Source organism: Phodopus roborovskii, unplaced genomic scaffold, assembly GCF_943737965.1.
Source record: "Phodopus roborovskii unplaced genomic scaffold, PHOROB, whole genome shotgun sequence".
Taxonomy (NCBI): Eukaryota; Metazoa; Chordata; class Mammalia; order Rodentia; family Cricetidae; genus Phodopus; species Phodopus roborovskii.
The window spans coordinates 2,841,582-2,861,057 of NW_026126619.1; the positions used below are offsets into that span (position 1 = coordinate 2,841,582).

Here is a 19,476-nt window from a genome sequence, read left to right on the forward strand (position 1 = left end):
TTTTGCTTTGCTATGTCAGAGCAAGGAAAATTCCAAGAAATTCCTTTTATTTATTTATTTATTTATTTATTTATTTATTATTTATTTATTTATTTATTTATTTCTTCTCAGAATCTGTGATGAAATAGAATTATATGCCATCAGTGGAAACTACCTGACAAGATTAGGTGGTATTCATTTTCAGGGTTTTTATTTCATTTGTTAATGTGTGTGTGTGTGTGTGTGTGTGTGTGTGTGTGTGTGTGTGTGTGGTGCTTGGATGCATCTCTTCATACCATGACATTGGCTCCCCTGGAAATGCAATGACAGTTCATTTTGAGGAGCTATGTGGGTGCTGGGAATTGAACCCAGGTCCTCTGGAAGAATAGCCAGTGTTTTTAACCACTGAGACATCTTACCAGCTCTGATTTTTCAGTTTTTACTTCAATGTCAGAAGTAACAATAGAAGGGAAGGAAATCTGGTTATCATTTTTAATGTATTTATGCCACATCTTAACTGTCAATCTTCATGACTGGTGTTTGTGACTATTTTCATCTGAACTTTCCCCCAAACTTATTCATATAAAAACAACATAGTCTAAATGACCCAGATAGGATAGCCCTTACTGGAAACACTCTCAATGGCTATTGCAACTAGCAAGGAAAAAAAATAATCACATGATTCCAAATTCCTTACTTTCTGACAATATATTTAATAGTTGAGACTGTAATAAAGGACTTGAGAGTATAATCAAACATTTCCAGGTTTCAGACTAAGGGGTCATCCGAACAGGTTAAACATGGAACTAACAGTATTAAATTTAAGAGAACTGTTAAATCCTGAAAAGTAGTTTTTCATCAAAGAAAATATACAGGCGGTATGGGAGAGGTTGGGGGTAGAACTGAGTGTGTATTACATTCGGTTTGCCTAATCATCAAGACATGGGCTAAACTTTAGAAAAAAAATTTTTTAAAGGTTCTAATTTGTAGCATGAGGTTAAATACAGGAAACCTGTGATGTGCCGTCAAAATTGAACTTGGAAAGAAGCCAAGACCCTGTGTCAATATTTCTCTTCTTCCAGCTAGAGCTCCTGGTGTTCTTCAGATTAATCAATTTCCTTTCTACTCTCAGGAAATAAATCACAAAAACAATCAATTCTATTGGATCCAGGCCAATCCAAGCCAATGCTCAGAACCTTCAAAAATCAAGGAGTGTGTGTGTGTGTGTGTGTGTGTGTGTGTTGTGTGAGTTCCTTATGTGTTGAGGGAGGTGAAAATCCTGCCCTTCAGAATACAGTCCCCTTTGGAATTATGCAGTACTGAAATACCAAAATGAAAAAGAAGACAAAGACGAAGACGAAGACAAAGAAAAAGAAGAAATAAAGAAAAGAAAACACAAAAGGGATGCTTACTAGTGTTTTAAAACAAAACAAGATTTACACCAGGACAAAAAGGAAAATAAAATGTGCACTAGCACAGGAAGAGTTAATACATGCAATGACAGTTGAGAAACAGGGTTATAATAACCTCAAGATAATGAGAAAGGATTCTCCTATGGCCTGAAGGGTATCATAAAATATTTTAAAAATTTAAAAAGGAATTTTAAAGACATGTGCTTACTGTATATTCCTGAAACAAGTAACATTTATTGATAATATGTATTATTGTGTTTGTATTAATTACTATGATATAGGGAAAAGGTTTTTTTAATTTATTACTTAAGAATAAGATTTAACAATAACCGCCCCCCAAATGTTCCATAATTAACATGTCACAACAAGTTACTGAATGGAGCAAAACCCAGCTCATTCTACTTGCTGTCATTACTCTTTGTGAATAAGGGAATGGTCTCTATCCATTTTGATAAAACTGGAACTCAAAGAAAAATAAAATAAAAGATCAATTGGAAAGTCAGAGATTTTTCTGTAAGAAGCAACTTTTTTACAACATATTGGTAAAACCATACATAAATATACACACACATCATACGGAGAATTAGTAATGTGTTTTATTTTAACCTTTACTCTTATGACTACCATTGAGGTTTATGAGTGTTGAAGTTTCCACGGGAGAGACTGAGCAGACCTCAGAAGCCTGGTCTTCCTGACTTTCTCCATAGAGCCGACCCTCTGCCTCTGACTCCCTAATCCACAGAAAAACCAGCCTTCCCTCACATGGCTCAAAAACTGACAACAGCTTCTTCCCAGAAACAAGTAAGAGATATGCTTAGAAAGGCCAAGCTCTCTATTCTCCTGTGATCCTTGACGACCCTCACCCCCAGAGAATGCCTGTTCCATATCAAGTAGATGGAAGGAACTGCACAAAAAACAAAACAAACAAACAAACAAAACACCACCAAAACCCACTAAGGATGTAACACATTGATTCTGATCCATCTGTCTAAACTGTTTCTATATGGCTCTCCTAGCTTCACCAAACCTCAGCAAATAGATACTTTCCCTTAGATCTGTGGGCTTTTCTTTCTGAAGCTTTCTACTCACAGACAAGTTATTAGAATGCTTGTTCTGCTTTTGACATACTCTTATTGGTGAGGAAAGGTAAGTAACCCTTATTTCTGTCTTGGCAGACACATACTCTAAACGCATGCAACATGAGCTTCTCATTTCTTTGATCTGAGTTTTCACGATGGGCTCTCTCTCTCTCTCTCTCTCTCTCTCTCTTACACACACACACACACACACACACACACACACTCATACACACCTCTTCCACACACTGGGTCTCCATCTAGAAAAGTGTCATCACACTCTGCAGCTCTTAGAATGCCCAGATTTTGAAAATGTAATGACTTTTGCAGTTAAAATAGTGCTTCAGTTTGTGAGCAGTCAGACCTGCATTTACCACTGGGTAAAACAATTATTCTGCAAAAATTTAAAACTATACTTTCTTCTCATTTACTTCCACTGATATGTCAGAAAACTGATTTTGCAAACAAAGCACATTCTCTTTCCTTTTTTAGAAATCACAGAATACAAAGAATATAATTAGGTATTAATTTGAGTGTATTCATTTCCTTATAATTTGATTTTTCAAAATAAATGAGCATCATTCTTTTTCTTTACCACAAACTTGCAAAAGTATGAATTAATGAAACAGGTGGGCTTCTGTGGTTTTAATAGCAATGAAATATAATCAACTGTCTCATATCATATTTCCAGGAAAGCAAGTGATATTGAGACCTAAGCAAGATCCTTAAGCAGACACACTATTGACATTCAAGTGTTTGGACTCCCCAGGGGGACTATATATCTTACTGTCCCTGTGTCTAATTGAAACTTTAAACAAAATATATTACCTATTTAATGAAGCTGAACTGGATGCTGCCCTTTGTAGTATATAGAATAATGCCTACCAAGTTGAGGGCTGAAACCATAGTAAATAACATGGATGCTATGTCCAGCAGAAAATAAAAAGTAAAACTTAAACTCCTGTAGTAACATGAGAAATGAACATCTGTAGTTTTGTGTTCATAAATTTTATGAATTTATTGTATTGATACACAGCCAAAAGTTTATGACTTCTCCTATTTTGTTGGTAGTTGACATCCTCAGGAAAATTTTCACATCTTTCAAATCTTCACTGGCCTTTATTTGTCTTAAAAATTAGAATATTATTTAGGGAGTTACAGAGATTAATACCTAATCCCATAGAGTATATAATTATAACTAAATATTTAGGACTAATGTACAGATTTCTCAAGAGTGCCCATGGAATCAATCACGAGAAACATCTCCCGAATAAAATACAGGAAAACAGGTAGCAGGAGAAGATGAACAGTCAAAAGGGAGAGAGTTCAAATCTCCTACAGTTGAAAATAGCTCCCCACATTCAGCATGCCTACCATGCTGAGAAATCCCACTTAGGAAAAACCAGTCACAGCCTATGAAGCATGCAAAGCATCATAGGAAGTTATCAATCTGCATAATCTCTGAATAGATTAAGCAACGTGGTAGGGTGACAGAGAAAGTGATAAGCAAGGGGGTGGGGAGAGAAATTAGACTATAACCCATAGATTTTTTTCAATGAAGTTAAAAACACACTATTCGGGAGGATAAGCAGGAAATGAACATTATATATAAATTCTACCGTATGAACTAACATACGGTACATAACTTACAAATTTCAGGAAAATATAAGAGACAAAGTTTGCCATTTGTCACCAGCAGGTCTAACACGACCCTCCTTTGGAGGCTTTGGGATTTTTAGGTAAGTAACAGTCGAATGATCACTGAGAGCTATTATAACACTGAAGTCTTTCATCCCTCAAGTTACCTGCTCAGAAACAGAATTCGAACCTTTGCACAAATGTTCTGTACCCAAAATTTCTCTACCAAATTAACTGTATTTTCAATTCATTGCCATTTCTTCACCGCCCTGTGAATACCCCAATACAACTGGAGATGCAACTCTCATATCTGAAGGTCTACTTTTAGAAGTGGAAAATTAAAAGGTTCCTCTCTGCTAGAAAACTGTTACATGAGGCCTGAGGGTAAAATAGTAATAATAATGTTCTTTGCATCTGAGATTTAAAACAAAGAGGAGAATATATAACACAAAACTGGAATCAGCAGAAGATGTTCTAAACACTATTGACAAAACCAATGGCTAATTGTAAAATACAGAGGCATGACCGGGAAGTTGATGGGAAAAGCCACACACTTTCTCCTAGATGATAAATGCACAAGACGTGTTACTAAGATGCACGCTAAGAGGGATGGAAATTGTGAGCACGTATGGCAAGGGTGACCCCAGGACCACACTGGAGAGTCTAAAGCTGAGTTGTTCTTATTTATTTGGTCGTTCCAGTCAGAATAGCAAAGAGATGTTTTAAGTGATTCTAATTATTCAAACAGTGATTACAGACTGCACTGACTAGATTGTAAGCCTTGTCCTCTCGTACTCCAAGCTGTATTACCAAAATGAAATGGACTAAATCACTTGTATAATTAAACTAAACAATTACTTTGCATTTAGAATGCACAGTAATTTTATTTTCGATAGTAAATAGGCTTAAAATGACCTCTGGGATCAGAAGAGCTCAAACTGATAGAAAAACAATGGGAAGTTACAAGCTAATTGAGCTTTCTATAATCCTTTAGAATCTTTCAACAACAGAGGCGCCTAAGCAGAGATAAGGGGAATGAGCCACTTAGAGGATGGAGAAAGACAGAAGGTGCTCACAACTATGCTGCACTGAAATCTCTAGATGGGCTGCATGACTCATGCAGTGGCTATTAATCACAAGCCGTGGGCACCATGTCCCTTATATCTACATGTTTTGATTTTTGCTTATTTTTAAAAGTGTGGTTGTAATTCCAGCAGTAAGGAGATGGGGGCAGAGAGATCTCATAAAGGAAAGGATGAGCCCAATTCACTGGCACCAACTGGGTACACAGAAAAGCTTCTTTGGATTTAAATCACAAACTTATATTTCTCCCTCCAACATATACTGCAATCCCAACCATAGAACTCGGTTCTCTGGGAGTTAATTTCCTATTTTGAAAAATTAAATAGATTATGTTATCAGAACTTTTTTTCTTTTTCTTTTTTTATTTTATTAATTTATTTTATTTTATATAACAAAGTCCAATTAAATGAAAACAAACATTTATACACAATATTTGGGAATTTAGGCGTTGTTCTTTCCAAAATACTTCCTGCTGGTAAGGGGCGCTGTCATGGGGGATTCGAAGAAGAATCAGAAATCCTGGCGTTATCAGAACTTTTAAGACACGAGACTTTTACCACTGATATCACATGCTACTGTTATTTACCTAATGTTTCACAGACAAAGAAAAGGAATTGAGACCCAATAAATACCTTTAGTGGGTGACAGAATAAAAGATTTTTTTTTTTATTAAGAATAGAGTGAAAATACATCATAACAAAAAAAAGAGAATTAAATCAACAGGAATTGATAACCGTGCTGGTTCACTTTCAATTATTATAGACAATAGCAAAGGGAGGATTTTGACTGTGGCTGCAGACAAAAATGGGATGTGGGCCAGAAAATAAAATAAATTAACAATCACTTGAGTTTGCTTTACTTCTCTGGCTTCTAGCTCTCCACTATGACTATAATTGTCTATGGAGTAATAATACTAAGTTGGGAAAGATCATGACAGTGAATATTCCCATCCACTCTTGGAGGTGGGCGCTCTATAGAAACGATGGATGCTGCGATGGCAGGCCAATGTATAGAGCATGCACCAGGTCAGACCTCCAGGCCAATACTTTTATATTCATAATTTTAATCAATTTTCAAATGGGAACTACTATCACAGTTGGCTTATGAACGAGAACACCAAAGCTGTATAATTAAGTAGCTTGTCAGAAACTTTCAATCTGAACCCAGGCTCTCTGGTTTTAGAGCCTACACTGAGATCTGAACTGCCATCTATCTCAACTTAATATTTCACGAGTCCAATAAGACTCACAAAATTAAAGCCACATACTCTTTATGAGCAAACTTAACATGACCTTTTGACCTGGTCACTAAACACTGTATGTGTTCACATGCCTTATTTATTTAATCAAAAGTTTAACTTTTATAGTATCTGTTTGTTATATTTCTGAAGGTTTGAAGTTCACATAATTCTTCAAGGAAGACATTCCCCTACTAGTTACTACCACACCTTGGTCCTATGGAATGAAAGCGAATAATAAGAATATATTTTAGATTAAATGTGCGCTCATATATGCACATCATGGTAAAATTAAATGAGGGATCTGAAAATACGGAGAACTGATGTTGAAGAACAAATTAGTCAACGCTGCTTTGAATTACAACAAAAGTGGGAAAAAAATCTGTTCATCCGGTGTTCAGAGCAAGAGAAAGGGCATGCAACACATACTTCTAAAATGTTCAGAAGAAGGAAAACTCTAAAGGACTATCTGGGATCTTTTAAAAGAACTTCAGTGAATTTATTACAACAACATTCTAGTACAGTCATATTTTTACATGCATTCTCTTTGCTCTGAAGCAAAGAATAGAAACACACACACACACACACACACACACACACACACACACACACACACACACCACTTAGGGGTAGTGGCCTTGAAGGGGTGAATAAGAGTATAAATATGAATACTCGCTGGTTGAATCTAAGCAGACATTACAATGCATCGCCGATCTGTAAAGGGCACTAATAATATGTAAATGTGTGAATTAGAAAACACAGTCAAGGCTGTTGATAAACTTGATAGGATAATCAGCACATGCTGACAGCTTAATGAAACTGATGAGCCCATAGAGCGGCTTATCTCCCAGGCCATCCCTTTCCGTTGTCAAATGGAGGCTAATCAAAATGTATTAGGAGTTAAAGCAAACACTCGGGGGATTTAACCCATTTGATTAGGAGGTGAATTCACTCTCGGTGAAAATTATAGTTTCCTGAACAAGCAAAACTATAAAACCTGACCAGCTGACAGATCTTCACATAAAATCAAACAGAAGGCAGCCACCATAATTACAGACAGAATCTGCGATTGGAAATTATATTAGGGTCCTCCCCTGGAAAACTGTCAGGGTGATTTTCAGAATCTGAGCAAAGAGACTACCTCCTTCCATAATGGAAAACAACACAAAGAGCCAGACAATGGCTCCAGGGACACAGTTAATCTTCTTCTGTCTGGGAGAGCTCAGCATCAGCGTTCGTGTAACCAAAGGAAAGGTAGATCCCAAGGTAGCAGCTCAAGTCTCAATCCAATTTATTTACATAAAATAATTGAATGAATTTTCTGAAATCACGAACTGTTGAGAATACTAGCACTTCCCATTAGCAATAAAGAGACCACATGCAGTTTCTCACCAAAGAGCTCAAAACCTAAACCAGTTTCATCAGAGATATATTATTTGACAAATAATTAAAAACTGGGGGGGCCGAAGTTATGAATAAAATCAAAGTAAAATCACTCTTTATTCAGATAGAGCTGGAGGAAGCAGTCGTTTTAGTATTTATTTTGTTATGAAAAAATATCCAGCATTAAAACTGAAAATCTAATGAAACCACCCAGTCTAGGCACATAGGATATTCTGGTGTGTATTTCATTCATGTGGACAGATGGTTAAATGCTTGAGAGTAAAAAACACTGTTTTAATCCCATAAAAGCTTGAAGGCAAAAGTATATTTAATGAAGATAATCATCTCTGTGGAGGAATTATACCAAAGAAAGAAATATCCTGTGTCCCCTTTGATGTGGGCATTCAAACACTTTAATGCTAGGTAGACCAGTTGGAGGTGCACCTCCCAGAGCCATGGAGTGGCATCATTAACCTCTTCTCATTTTGTTTTCTTTTTGGTTTACTGAAAGATATAGTGTGCATTGTCCCAAATCTGAACTATGTCTACACTTCCTATCATTTAAAAAAAGAATATGAGGGGGTATTTTTTGTTTTTGTTTTTTGTTTTCAGAAACACGCATTCAAGTCATGGGGCATTTGGGACTTTGTGTGAATGCACAACCAAGCAGGTAGTATTAAATTTCTCAATGACATGATTTATATTAGGTCACACTGCCTAATCCTGGTTATTGCAAATATAGGAGGGAGCTCTGGCATTATCAAAGGACTTAATTAGGTTTTATGATTGGCGGGTCTTATTTTGCAATTTCTGCTTTGGAGAAAGGGAAATATTTGATTGGAGAACAGAAGCTGTCCTTCTCATCTCCAGTTCCTGGGAAAAGTCAATGCTATCCCATCAACATGGCATCCAGATTACATAGACATTTTTCCTAGACTCTCCTGATGCACAGGGAGTTTTAGTCATGCCTACTATCAAATAGCCATGGAAACATTTCCTGATTAGTAATGGATCAATCATAGGTGGTAAGAGCTTGATAAGAATTTCCAGTTCTTCACCTCTGGAACCAACCAGAAAAAAAATCTATATACTAGATTTATATACATTCTGATAGGAAATAGAATTAGATCGATCACTCAACTCAACAGATAAACAACTGAAGTAACATATTTACCACATTCACATTCTCATTCTAGTCTCAAATACTATCTCAAAAAACAAAACCAAAAAAATCCCACAGGGACCCAAGGTTTTATCCATGAAAACAACACAAGACAAGATATATCTTTTACACGCAACACGTTTCATGCATGTCCACATCACTACAGGCTGAGTACTGACAATCTTCTGATAAAGTGAATAATATGCTAAATAAATTATTAGAAACCTGGTAATTCATTGAAGTAAATATATTACTCTACACATACCTACATATAGCCAAAATCATACATGTTATGAGATATTACAAGGTGTTACTTTTTAATTGCACAGTACTACTTAGTACCCAAACGACATTGACAGTCCCTCGCAAAAAGTATGGTATTTGGCAAAATATGTTGGGCATACTGTACTAGTTCATGTCTTTGCTCAAATCAAGATGAGGGCTCTGCCAAAATTTGGACAACACAAAGTGGGAGCATTGCTCGGTGACTGCTAATAAGACAGTAGAAATCCACTGCACGTAAACACAGGTTCTTACTTCTCCACAAGCCCCTGACAATCAATTAAAACAGTAGAGTTGTACTTACCCATCATGTTATATAAGCTCTGGGGGGCAAACTGCCTTGGCATTTTCTGAATTGCATCCTTATAGACACTCAGGGCTTCCTAATTTAGGGAACAAAAAGAATGATAAATCATCATTAGAGGACAGGCATGGGCACTGAAAATAAGATAATAAGGGTTCTTCAAAGTTAAAACTACCCATTTCTGTTTCTGAATGGTTCACTAGAGGAAAATAACTGAGCCATCCTTTGCTATCACACAGCCTTAAGTTCACGCGAGAAAACAGCCCAGTGAGAAATGCCACATAAAAATGCTTAACAAGGAACTGGATGTTGGGAATGCACTTTTAATATAAATTTTTTCAGCTCATACAGACTACTCAATAAGAAGAGCTAAAAAACATTCATACTCAGAAGTAATTCATTAGTCATCTTCCCAAGTCTATGTTTTAACTCAAGCAACCCATGGGGTAGAAATAAAGTGCCAGCCAGCAAATACATCTTCCTACTGACAGGAGTTACTGAAACCAATAAGTGAAATTGTTCTAGAAGGAGAACCTTCTTCATCATATTGAATTTGGAGGTTTGTGTGTATGTGTACATGTGTGTTGGTTGGTGGGCTGGTTGGTTTTTTTGGGACAGGGTTTCTCTGTGTAAAAGTTCTGGAGCTTGCTTTGTAGACCAGGCTGGCCTCGAGCTCACAGAGCTACACTTGTCTCAGCCTCCTGAGTGCAGGGATTAAAGGCATTCGCCGCCACCACCTGGCTCATATAGCACTATTAAGATAGCTAAGCGTATGAGGATGTGATGACAGACGACAGTTTAAGGGAGGAAGGAGACCATTCAGATGTGGTTTCTGTGAGTAAAATGTGTGGGGGATGGGGGAATCATCTAATTGACTAGACAATATCCTGCTTACTACTCCCTCCACATTTAGCTTAAGTTACATTCTTAATATTCAGAGTACAAATAATTTCTTTTTTTCTTTTTTTTTTTTTAATACCCAACATGGAGTAAAAGGGTAATGGCTCTAGAAACTGTATCTTGAATCAAAAAATGGTGAGCTGTGTGTGTGTGTGTGTGTGTGTGTGTGTGTGTGTGTGTGTGTGTGTGTGCGTGTGCTAAAAAGTCACTGCATTTGTCAACATACATTGAAATATGGCCAGGTTAGCTTTGCAGGAGACTGTAAGTGGCCCCAGGAAGGAAGCTGCAGGTTAGACAACACCGAGGCTACCTCAGAACAGGAGCAGGGCCGTGTGGACATACCTCATAGTGTCCTTGCTCATGATAGAGTTTCCCCAGGTTGTACAGACAGCTGGTTACAGAGCTCTTATGTGCATGAGGGTCCTTCAGGTTTTCATCTGGAATCTCAGAACACTTCAGGAATGTTCGCCGGGCTTCTTCTGTCTTCCCTTGGTTCATCAGAATAATGCCCGTATTTAAATACGCCGCTGAGAGGGGAAACAAGCAGAAAGTTGAGGTGATACGCACCGTGGATAAAAGGTATGTTGGCTCCACCTCTGTTCCACATTATGTTTCTTATTTATTAGAAAATATTAAATGCATGTATGGAATGGATGTAGGTAGCAATGATGGCAGCAATATCCCCAAGTATTCCTAAAAACAGAATTGTCTTTTCATTTTTTTTTTTTTTTTTTTTTTTTTTGAGCTCAAAATCTACTTAAAGGGAAGACTGGGCTATCAGAATACTTGGCAAAAAACTGGAAATGGCATTAAAGAATGAAATTCAGAGACAGAGACTTGTTAATGTTTACAAATATTTAGAAGTAAGAATGGCACGCTTCGCTGCTTTCTCTGAAAGGCTCTAACACACAAAGACAATTATTACAAATGAAAGGAGACATCTGAAAGATTCCAAAACGGCAGTTCTACTTACAAGCCAGGGTTGGCCTGCTCCCAATGGCCAGTTTATAGTAATGCAATGCTTCAGTAAACCTGCTGTTCTCCTGTAGCAGCAACCCTCTGCAAGAGAAGAGAAGAGACCGAGAGGGTCTGAATGCAACAGAAAACCACACAGTTTCGTTTTATATTCCAATGGTAAAAGTGGTCAGCAGCCCAATAAAAATGCTGACCTGGCACCGTAAAACTAAACTCTAAATGGAAGGAGATGATCTCCCGGGAGGGAAAAATCCTACACAGGTGTCCATGTAGCCTTCCCTGTTCCATGAGAATGTATTAAGGCAGATTTTCAAACAGACGTCTGTAACCAATAATCCTTGCCCTTGCCAGACTCCTTCCCCTTCCACTTGAATTGCTAGCCACCTGGATTCCTGTTGCCGGCCCACAAATTTTCTCATCCCTTCACCAAGGAAACCCTGGAAGGCAGGGATATATGCATAGAAACATGAGATGCCTCTCTCGCTGGTTGTTGCTTGGGTGATATTTGTTCACGACGCCCCAAGAGGCAAAAGGCTAAAAGCAGTGTGCTTCAATAGCCAAGGCAGCTCCAGATGCCGTAAAGGAACAAGACAAAGAACCGAAGGCCACCGATGTCTATGCTCCTTAGTAGTCAAATGAACTTGAGCTTCAGACTACTCTGCAAATTGCAGTCTACCAGGCTAAAGTACATCTTTCCTCTCCAGACCCTCAGACTCTAGGGACCTCTCGCTGAGGCTCCTTAAACAGAATTTAACCAAGCATTCCCAAACTCCACCCTTATGACATCAATGAAACTCAAGTATAACCATTTCTATGAAAATAAGATGTCAGGAAACAGAACTAATTAGAAAGCCTCCCAATGGGCCTTGGTCTAGGCCGTTCTCTTGTAAACAGTGAGTATCTTACAGACACGAGGTACATGTAGTGGGCCAAGGACTGATGTTAGGATGCCAACTGCAGACTCCACTTGGCAGCTTCCTTGGCTATTGAAAGAGGAGTAAATTGGAGGTCAGAGAAAAGAAAAAGCTATTGTGAAAACATGCGTTTGTTGAGCATCGCCATGGTTAGGAATGGCTGAGTGTCTGCCAAGGACTCATGTTTAGGAATCTGCAACCCTCAGTGAAGCCTGGCTGGCAGGTGATGAGACCCTTGAAGGATGGGAGGGACCTGAAGGGAAGAGTTAATTGTCTCCCACTGCCTTTTTAAATTGCTAAATCTGATCTCTGAGCTTACATTTTGAAGAGGTCGGGTATTTAAAAATCAACCAAATAACACCACCTAAAAGGCTGCCTACCCCCCTGGTTCTGCTGTATTATGGCTCCATGTTTCACCATGTGGACTGCCAACTTATGTAAACTTCCCACTCAACTACAGCCATCAAAATGGCTGACTTCATCTTCCTTCCTGGATTCCATCTTCCCTTAGACTTGGCATCATGTTTCCCCCCAACCCTCTGCCATTCCTGAGATCATCCTGCTCAGAATGAAACGTCTGGCTACTTGGTCATTCATACACTACTTTACAGGAGGTTGGGGTTCCTGCAGTAGGGTCTGCCTCTGCTCTTCAGAAATGAATGGTCTGCGCACCACCAAGCATCAATGCAACTTCTATGGAAGCACACTGCCTTCAACCTTCCAGCACATCTAAAAACTGCAAAGAGTATAGCAGCTCCTGCTCAAAATCACACCAGAAGTGAGACAGATGAAAGAAAAAACAAAAACAAATACCCAACATCCTCTCCTTAGATAGACAGCATCATCAGTATCAGCTGCTAACATCAGAAAGCTGATTGCCATGGCTCTTCCCTCATTGCCTTTCTTAGTTAAATGCTTTGTAAAGTCTCCAGAGCCACTGGCTCTTATACACTATGGCTCTTAGCTTGTCCCTGAAGGTTCATCTTTGTAACTCTGTCGGAACCCTTTTTATCTTTTCTACCACCAGAGTAACTGAAAAAGCCCACTAATTAGTCTCTACATAATTACCTTTCTAAAGGGCAAATATTCTACTAGAAGAGATGGAGTAAATGTGTTGGGGATGTGCATGGATCTGACTCTGCTAAAGCAGACATGCCTACTACAGACTAATGCACTTGGCCTCTTGGGATGAGCTATGCAGATACATTAGATTCTGTCACTTTCCAATTCATAAACTACACATAGGGCACAGGATAGTGTGAAAATAAAACCTTCACAATCCTGCCCTGTATCATACAGGTAATAATGAGTGACTTCAAGTCAGCTAGCCACTGTGATTGATTAGCATGGGATAAGGACCTCGCTGATCGCTATGTATGCTGCATAAAGCAAGCAAGATTCCAGTGCACACAGTGTTCTGAGATAATGAGCAGGGAAACAAATGGCATGACAATTACCACAGGCAGTCTGATAACGTGTCCTAATCAAGAATGCGGAAGGGCAGTTACACATCCAAGTAAGACTGTTAAAGGCTAGTGAGCACACATGCACACAAACAGATTAAAAATAATGTCATCAGCCTGATGTTACACAGGATGAAAAAAGTCTAGGAATTAACAGACTAACTGGGGGTTATTTTGAACGTTAGGCAAGAAGATTTAATATTATCCTTTCTCTCTCTCGCTCTCTCTCTCTCTTTCCCACTCTCTCTCTCATGCACGTAAGCATGCACACACACAATCGACCTCTCTACCTATCAATCTATCATTTATTTATCAAATTATCTATGATTATCTACTACCTATCATCTATCTATAATCTAACATCTATATATTTATCTACCACCTATCTAGTACCTATGATCTTTTTATCCATCCACATCCATACATCCATCCACCCACCCATCCATCCACCCATGCACCCACCCACCCATTTATCTATCTGAGACAGGGTCTCACTATGTAGCTCCGGCTGGCCTGGAACTCACTATGTAGACCAGACTGGCCTTGAACTCTCAGAGATCTGCCTGCCTCTGCTTCCTGCATGCTAGTACTAGAGGTATGCAACCACTACTCCCAGCTAGATAAGAAGATAAAATTTAAGTAACATACAAAGGACTTTGCATATAGTGGCAAGTGCATCAAAATGCAGACCTGGCAGTCTGCACATAATTTAAGAATTAGATTATACTTGATTTTTTACACCAAAGTCTTTTCCATGGCTATTCAAATTGGTGACACAGAATGTTTACATACTGGCCATGACAATGAACCCTTCCAGCTTCCAAATATATTACAAAGAATACATTTTAATATATGACCATGCCAGAAAGAGTTCTATACACACTGTGCAAAGTTGTCTGGCAAGCAGGTGAATGTACTTGTCTGTATGTGACAACATGAACTAAAATACCATGCAAGCGATAAATCAAAAAGAATCATACCATTTATTAGATTACAGACAACAGGGTCATTTTTATATATCTGTTGTGGGGGGGGACTATGAAATATGGCATATTTAAGGAATATTTTACTTCCCTCAATTCTCATATTCTTCCAATCTCAAAATAAGGCCAGTAATGAATTACATACACAACCTGGTGAATGAAGGACGAAGGGAAACTATCTGTTTCAGTCAAAGAAAATGCACACAAATATTTGAGCTACTAGTTCTAACACCTAAATTCTAGAAAATTACTCCTTCAAACACAGATGCCTAAGAGATGCAAGCATGCATACACACACACACACACACACACACACACACACACACACACACACACGCCGAAGTGCAGTAGTAGTAAAAGAATGTTCCTTCCTAAGACATATCAGCTTTTGGTGATGGTGGTTACTGATAATTCTAAGAATTACCAATGTGTGTGCAGAATTTCTTCCAGGAGAAAGCTTTATCCATCTTTTCCTCTAACGTCTTCTAACAGCCTTCCTTCTAAAATGCCACTTAAAAAATAATCACAGGAGTAATATAACTTGATTAATGAAAACCAGTCATAAAAATAACTACAGTGGATTGGGCAGAGTTAAATGCACAATTAAATATAAGTGGCACACAAATCCCTAGTTGGCCCTAAACACTGACAGAGACAGAAGGAAACATTTATTTAGCACAGTGGTTTAAACCAAGGGTGAGTTTTCCACCCCAGGGAGTATTTGGCACTGTCCAGAGACTAAAAAGCATGGTTGTCATAACAGGGGAGCTGGACACTGAAATTTACTGAGTATTGAGCAAGGGTGTTGGCCACTGGCATCAACTGGGTAGAGGGCAGGGGAGGGGGGAGGGGGCTGGCCACTGGCATTAACCCTGGCATTAACTGGGTAGCAGGCAGGGGGCTGGCCACTGGCATTAACCCTGGCATTAACTGGGTAGCAGGCAGGGGGCTGGTCACTGAAATTAACTGGACAGTGGATGGGAACGCGGATACCAACCACTTACCATGAAAAGGCAAGACTGCCTCCCCAGCATAGAAACTGGGAACTACTGTTAGTTTTTAAGGGAAAGTGACTGCAACACATTTCTTTGTGAATAAAATTTCTTTGCATACCTATCCACCAAACACACTGTTTAAAAGTAACATAAAATATAGAAAGGACAATGAAAGGATTTTTTTTCAGTAAAAATACAACCTATCATTGTTTTATGCTGTTTTAATGAGGAAGAGAAAAATTACTTTAAAGTAAAAACTACTTTAAAATAAAAAATAAAACTAAAAACCATGCCCTCCTTACCTCTGACAGTACAAGTGAACAAACTGTCAGTGTCTGTATCTAATCAGGCTGACTTCCAGACACACATGCTGGATTACCCACAGTACATTCATGTATCAACACTTCATACTACCGTCCATAAATACATGGAGCCTAGTTACCCCCTTCGGTGTTAGCAGGGGATTAGTGTAGGATTCCTCTTGGGTACCAAAAGCTACAGAAGCCCAAGACCTTTACACAAGGTGATAAAATATTTGTATTTAATGTGTTCATAGTCCCCCATTTCTATGCGGTATTTGCAATGTCTAACATGATGTAAATGGAAGTAGTTGCTGTACTGAATTTCCTAAGTAAGAATAACAAGAAAATATTTGTTCAAAGCCCGTAACAGTAGCAAACACTTTCCATCTCAATATTCAAGAAGCAGAGAAGGAGGATCAGGAGTTCAAGGCTAGCCACACCTTACACAAAGAGTCAAGGCAGCTCTGGTATATAAGGCAGCCGGGGTAAAATGCTGGAGTTCATTACCATGTGACTTTTTCTAACTGATTTCATCTAGTGGTTGGCTGAATCTATAGAAGGAATAATCAGAAATACTTAGTATTGATTATGGTATGTTCCTGCTATAAACTGAAACTTATTGTTTTCAAAATACCATTGTTTGAAGCCGCAGTATTCTAGAAACTTGATTAAGGAAAGTCAATCAAAGTTGTGACAACAATTCCAAAATAAACCAAATGGGGGAAAAATCCACATCAATGTGCAAAGAGATATCTCAGTGAGGAGAGACACTTAAGAGAAAGTTGAAGGACTTGATTTGATCCCGGTCACTCACATGGTTGAAGGGGAGAACTAACTAGAAGTTTTTCTCTGACCTCTCCAGTCAAGCTATGCCAAGGGCATCCTCCTCTCCAAATAAATAATAAAATAAATGTTAAAAATCACTCCAATCCCCACCTGTGACCTTTTGCCTTGAGTTCTCCAAAGGGTCTTTAGAAACATTTGAAATAAAAGATTTCCCAAAGTTGGAATAAGTAAGATCCATGAGCATCTGAATACTCAAGTATTCTGTAATATGTGGCCTACCTTGTGTGCTGAAGGCTACACAAAACTCAAGGGGACAAGGACCCTGCTGAGAACCTTCCACATTCTCACTGATGAACTAGTACGGACAATTAATTAACTGCCATTTCACTTTTTTTTAAATAATTATGGCAAAATCCAGAGCATTCCTAAACAATGTCAATATATTAAGCTGTGCCAGCCAGCCTAATAGCAAACAGTGAATAGGTAATTTTTGATTTAATTGTTCCATTAGGAAAACAGATATGCAAAGTATCACAACAGTATGTAAATTGTGCCAAGAGAAAGAACAGCCTCTTGGGAACCCACCAAATGAACACTTTCCCAAGATGTCGGATCAGGTGAAGTTCCTAGAGAAATCAGGAGACAAAGAAGAAAGCCAAGAATTTGGGGAGCAGCATTCCAGACAGAACAGGCATGGCTATGAAACGCCAGAGTCACAAAGGGTGGCATTTTAAACCTAACAATAGCAATAATCACGGGCTTTGTGGAAATTACACGACATAATCTATGTGGGAGGAAGCATTCGGGAACACGAAAGGGCAAGACAACTGACAGTTAGGACTGAACAGCTGACAATAAGCTGCAGCTGGGAGCAGTCTTACTCCACCCTTGCCATCAGCCTGGGGACAATATTTACTCACAGTGTCTCACACCAAGTGTTCTAGAAACCCATAGCTCAACTGCGAAGAAAAATAGCATCTTCATCTGCAGCCGAAAGAGTCTTCTGAGAATGATTTCACTTGATCATCCCTTAACACACATAGGAGCTTAAAAATTAATGCTTTGCCCCCCTCTGAGTCGCAAAATAAATTTTTACATCTTTGTTCTCCCCTGAAGCAATTTACACGTGTGAAATGTCCTAACAGTAATTAATTAAGCCATGTTTGAACTTTGCATTAACTCAAACTCCTTAATCAAATTTGCTGATTTAGCTGCCTCTAATAGTGAGACTTCGTATCATTTCATTGTGACATGAAACCAGGGATGAATTTCCTTTTTTTAAAAAACAAAAAAACAAAACAAAACAAAACAAAAAACAAAAACAAAAACAAAAAAAAAACTTCTCACTTTTAGACAATGAGAAAAACAGGACACTCAAAAATGAATCTTTGCCAGGCAGTGATGGCACAGTCCTTTAAACCCACCACTTGGGAAGCAGAGACAGACAGGTCTCTGTGTGTTCAAGGTCAACCTGGTCTATAGAACGAGTTCTAGGTCAGACTCCAAAGTTACAGAGAAACCCTGTCTTGGAACATCCCACCTCACAAGAAAAAGAAAAAAGAAAAAAGAAAAAGAGTCCTTAATCTCTATTATTAAATGAAGTGATAACTAACAGCATGACATATAGTCATAAAACATGAGTGCCTGCATAGTCTCCTAGATAAGCTGGAAAGCAGAAAAAATTATCAAGTTCCTACATGGCTGTAAATGGAAGCAACTCAAGGTCGTCCTTAGTAAACACTGTAACAAAGGGACTTAAGTCATGAAATGACATATTCCCTAAGTTTCTAGGCCATAAGAATGAAGGCACACACCTCCTGTGCTAGGCACTGAGTAAGCAAAAGGAAGTGCAGTCATACTAGTGTGCAGCAAGGTTGGGTGACAGCACTAAACCCCCAAAGCTTCCAGGAACCCACACAAGTGTACCATCTACCCAGCACTTGGCAATACCTTTATGGAAGCTCTGTTAAGTCCTCACTATCCTGCTGGCTATAAGCTAGATATCCAGGGCTGAGAATGGCTGGGAACATAATAACAAGCCCAAGACATTGAGCCACATCTATACTAGCCAGCGGCAACTGCATGTCCCAACTTCCTGTCACGTGACAGAGAAAGTTATTTCTGGTTCCAGTTTCTAATCACCCACCTTCAACTTTTTACCAACTGCAAAGAGGCTATATACATTAGTTTTTCAGTTTTTATAAATTATATGAAGCCACACATAACAACAATATGGCCAGTATAGGAAATTTTAAATAAAATTCTCCATTATATCTGAAGGCATACAAAGCATGAGTTGTCTAGGTTTGAGTAATAACTAGATTAGGCAACAACCAACTATAATCAAACGAACTATGCCATCATAAATACGTAAGTTAAGAGTAAAATAGGTGCATGGAATTGGAATACTTAAAGTAAGCTTTTAGACACAAACATGGTCAGAATTATTACTCTTTGCCCAAAGAATTAACAACACCAGCAATATTTTTAATGTCAACTGATCCTCTCAAATTCTAGAAAGGAGGAAACCCAAGGGAACTATCAGATGGAAGAGAATTTTCTCTACGGGAAAAGACTCCATGTGCTGTTAGTGAGTAACCAC

General features: G+C 38.5%; 1 protein-coding gene across 1 annotated transcript in view; it reads right to left on the reverse strand.

Annotated features, from left to right (window-relative positions):
* Tmtc2 (transmembrane O-mannosyltransferase targeting cadherins 2) overlaps positions 1–19,476 on the reverse strand; it is a 356,378-nt gene that overhangs the window by 119,688 nt on the left and 217,214 nt on the right. The window contains exons 5-7 of the mRNA XM_051206397.1: positions 11,430–11,515; positions 10,799–10,983; positions 9,557–9,635 (exon numbers count right to left, since the gene is read on the reverse strand). Coding sequence (XP_051062354.1) covers positions 9,557–9,635; positions 10,799–10,983; positions 11,430–11,515 — 350 coding nt within the window. The remainder of the gene's footprint in view (positions 1–9,556; positions 9,636–10,798; positions 10,984–11,429; positions 11,516–19,476) is intronic.